A 3516-nucleotide genomic window follows, 5' to 3' on the forward strand; every position below is an offset into this window, starting at 1 on the left:
CCCCCCCATTTTTTGTTTTCAGTTTTTAGATCATCCTGCATATAGCGGGAAAAATGAGTTTGGAATGGGATGAGAGTGAATGTGGCGGGATCAGCATTAGTGGTGACAGTGGAGTTTGGCCGGTTAAAGAGTGACTTAGGAAATGGAACTGACAGCTTTTCCGGCCTAGGGAGGGAGCCGTGAGAGGTTAGAAGTCATGGATGACTCCCAAGATGGTTAAAAACCTGGATGGGTTTAGAGGCCTACTGTGGTGCCACTCAGTGGGGTAGGGGACACCGGATCAAATTGAGTTTGCAATTCCCTTGTGAGCCATCAGAGATGTCAGGTTGACAGCTGGGTATCTGGATTCATGTAGAAAAGGAGAGGTCAGGGCAAGAGACCACTCTGCGAGTTGCTGGCACAGGTGTGCAAGTCATAATAGGGTGTGTGCCCACCCTAGGGAGAGTGAAGAGGACTTGGGAAAGAACCCTGAGAAGGTAGAGGGGATACACAGATAAGGGACCAAAGGAGGACAGGGCCCTGTAAACAAAGGACAGAAATTTTAGGAGCCGGAAGTGGTCAGTAATGGGAGATGCTCCTGAGAGCATGCCTGAAACGAAGGGCCTCCAGAATAAAGCCGTGAGATCACCCTGGCAAAAACAGTATTTGCTGGGGGCAGGAACAGACTCTGGATTGAAAATGACTGAGAAATACTTGACTGTCGCTGGAAGAAGGGCAAATGGCAAGTGTAGACAAAATCTTTTATTTAGCTGAAAGAGGTAGTGGTTAAAAGGGGGATTTTGTGTTTTGATGGGAGAAACTTGGGCTTGAAAATACAGAGCAGAATGGATAATTGACTGTACAGGGTTCTGGGCGGGTGTGCATAGAGTTGGAGCCTAAGTGTCAGGTAAGTGAAGGATCTGCTGCAGCCATTGCTGTGGGGCATGGTGAGAAAGTTTGGATCTCAGGGTAGGCATGCCCTGAGCAATGTCCTTGCAGCTTCCCTTAGATGACTTGGTCAGGATTTCACCCAGGTCTGGACTTAGATCCTGTGCTTTATTCCTGAGTGAATCAGTCACTCTGCCTCCCTTTGTTTTTTTTCTTTTTTTGAGTTGGAGTCTCACTCTGTCGCCCAGACTGGAGTGCAGTAGCCCCTCCTGGCCACCGCAGCCTCGACCTGCTGGGCTCCGGCGATCCTTCCGCCTCAGCCTTCCAAGTAACCGAATTACAGGCGCACGCTACCACGCCCGGCTAATTTTTTGATTTATTGTAAAGATGAAGTCTCGCCTGCCCAGGCAGGTCTTGAACCCGCGGGCTCAGGCAGTCCACTCATCTCAGCCTCCCAGAGGCGCAGGATTACAGGCTGAGCCACCGAGCCTGGCTGTCCCTTTGTTTTTAATGAGTTTTGGGTTTGGTTGGGAAAGACTCATAGTGGGAAATGGGTAGATTGGTTGTATTTAGTGGTCATAAGACAAGTTCTTGGGAAAGCTACACTTAGCAGCCAGGGGTGGAGGAGAAAGAGGGTTAGAGCAGGGGGTGCTTTAGTTGAGCCTTGAAGGAATTTACCAGGAAGGTGGCAAGAGGGGGGATGCTCCTGGCAAAGACTATAGCACCCAGTGAAGTGTCAATGTGGAAGAGGGTGTGCATATTCAGGAGACGTGTGGGAAGGAAGGGATATTGGAATCAAGAGCTTGTTAGGATCTGTTTGGGGGCCTGTGAGTGTTCCCAGTTAACACCCTTGACATTCGTGGGTGATACATATGGGACTTCTGTGATTTCCCAAGTTCAGGGATCCCAATTCTGAATATAGCTTTCCCCATTAAATATATCAAGAAGTTTGAAGCTGCCGTGGTGAGCTTGGGCAAGTTTGTAATTTTTTTAAGTGGCCAAGTGACCCATTCCTGTGCCCCAGTGTTCGATCAAGAGATTAGCATCCTGTCAGAAGCCTGGTCACTCTGGAATGGTCAGACACAAATGTAGGTGATGGATCGGGGCCTTGCTTTAACAGAGTTTGAGAGGGATCCCTGAGGGGTATGGGCTGAGGTGGCTGTGGCCAGTCACCTCTAACTGCTGTCCTGCCTGCTTGCAGACCTACTTCGGATGTTCTTTGATGCGCTATATGACGAGGACGTGGTGAAGGAGGATGCCTTCTACAGTTGGGAGAGTAGCAAGGACCCCGCTGAGCAGCAGGGCAAGGGTGTGGCCCTTAAATCTGTCACAGCCTTCTTCAAGTGGCTCCGTGAGTCTCCGGAGGAGGAGGAGTCCGACCACAACTGAGGGCTGGTGGGGCCGGGGACTTTGGAGCCCCGTGGACACGCGGATGGCCCAGCCAGCCGCCTGGACTGCAGGGGGGCGGCAGCAGCGGCGGTGGCAATGGGTGCCTGTAGTGCGATGTGTCTGAGCTAATAAAGTGGCTGAAGAGGCAGGATGGCTTGGGGCTGCCTGGGGCCCCCCTCCAGGATGCTGCCAGGTGTCCCTCTCCTCCCCCTGGGGCACAGAGTTATATTATATATAAAGTCTTGAAATTTGGTGTGTCTTGGGGGGGGGCACCACTGCCTGCCCCTGGGGTCCTTTTTTATTTTCTGAAAAATCACTCTTGGGACTGCCGTCCTCGCTGCTGGGGGCATATGCCCCAGCCCCTGCACCACCCCTGCTGCTGCCTGGGCAGGGGGAAGGGGGGCACGGTGCCTGTAATTATTAAACATGAATTCAATTAAGCTCACTGCCTCTCTGCTTTATGGTCTGCTCCCTCTAGAGAAGGGGTGTGGATAGGTGGGTATCCTTTCCAGAGCTGGCACTGTAGCACTGTTCTGAAATCTGGCACCCCTCCTGCCTCTTCCCCTGTCCATGATTGCGGGAATATGGGGAGACGTTTTCCAGAAAGTTGGTTGAGTCAGGGTCTCTGTCACCCAGGTTGGAGAGTGCAGTGGCATGCCCATGGCTCACTGCAGCCTTGACTTCTGGGCTCAGGCGATCCTTCTGTTTCAGCCTCCCGAGTTGCTGGGACTTCAGGCGTGTGCCGCCATGCCCTGCTAATTTTGTGGGTTTTTTGTTTTTTTGTTTTTGTAGAGACAGGGTCTTGCTGCGTTGCCCTGGCTGGTTTCGAACTCCTGGGCTCAAGCAATTAGTCCCGCCTCAGGCTCCCAAAGTGCTGGGATTGCAGGCGTCAGCCCACCGTGTCCAGCCAGAACGTTCTTGCTGAACTCTTGATTATACCAGAACAGGATCCGGGCCTCTGTGCGGAAAAGGCTCAGGGTTTCAGGATGTTAGTAGCTAGAAATCCCTTAATGGCTTCAAGGTGTCATCTATAGAATGAAGGGGCTGGATGCGACGAGGTTTTTCATCCCTGTGTAGTTATGACTTGGTGGCTCAGGCAGTTTCCGCCTCCCCTACCTGTGGGCAGGCGGGCCTGGGAGACGAAGGGCGATTTCTGATCTCGGCCCCGGGCCGCCCTTGCGTGGCCGTGACGTCGCCTGCGTCCCGCCCACTCTGGGTGGTGACGGAAGCGGCCACGCCCCCGCGCTTACGTCACCGGAC

At 52.9% G+C, this 3516-nt stretch overlaps 1 protein-coding gene across 5 annotated transcripts in view; it reads left to right on the top strand.

The window, feature by feature from the left end:
* EIF4G1 (eukaryotic translation initiation factor 4 gamma 1) overlaps positions 1–2697 on the top strand; it is a 20258-nt gene extending 17561 nt beyond the window's left edge. For all 5 annotated transcript variants that reach the window (XM_008062779.2, XM_008062781.2, XM_008062782.1 and 2 more), the window contains one exon: positions 2069–2697. In XM_008062779.2, coding sequence (XP_008060970.1) covers positions 2069–2256 — 188 coding nt within the window. In that variant the 3' untranslated portion in view covers positions 2257–2697. The remainder of the gene's footprint in view (positions 1–2068) is intronic.
* Positions 2698–3516: the final 819 nt, after the last annotated feature.

Source organism: Carlito syrichta, unplaced genomic scaffold (assembly GCF_000164805.1).
Source record: "Carlito syrichta isolate Samal-C Ts95f unplaced genomic scaffold, Tarsius_syrichta-2.0.1 Scaffold305827, whole genome shotgun sequence".
Classification (NCBI taxonomy): domain Eukaryota; kingdom Metazoa; phylum Chordata; class Mammalia; order Primates; family Tarsiidae; genus Carlito; species Carlito syrichta.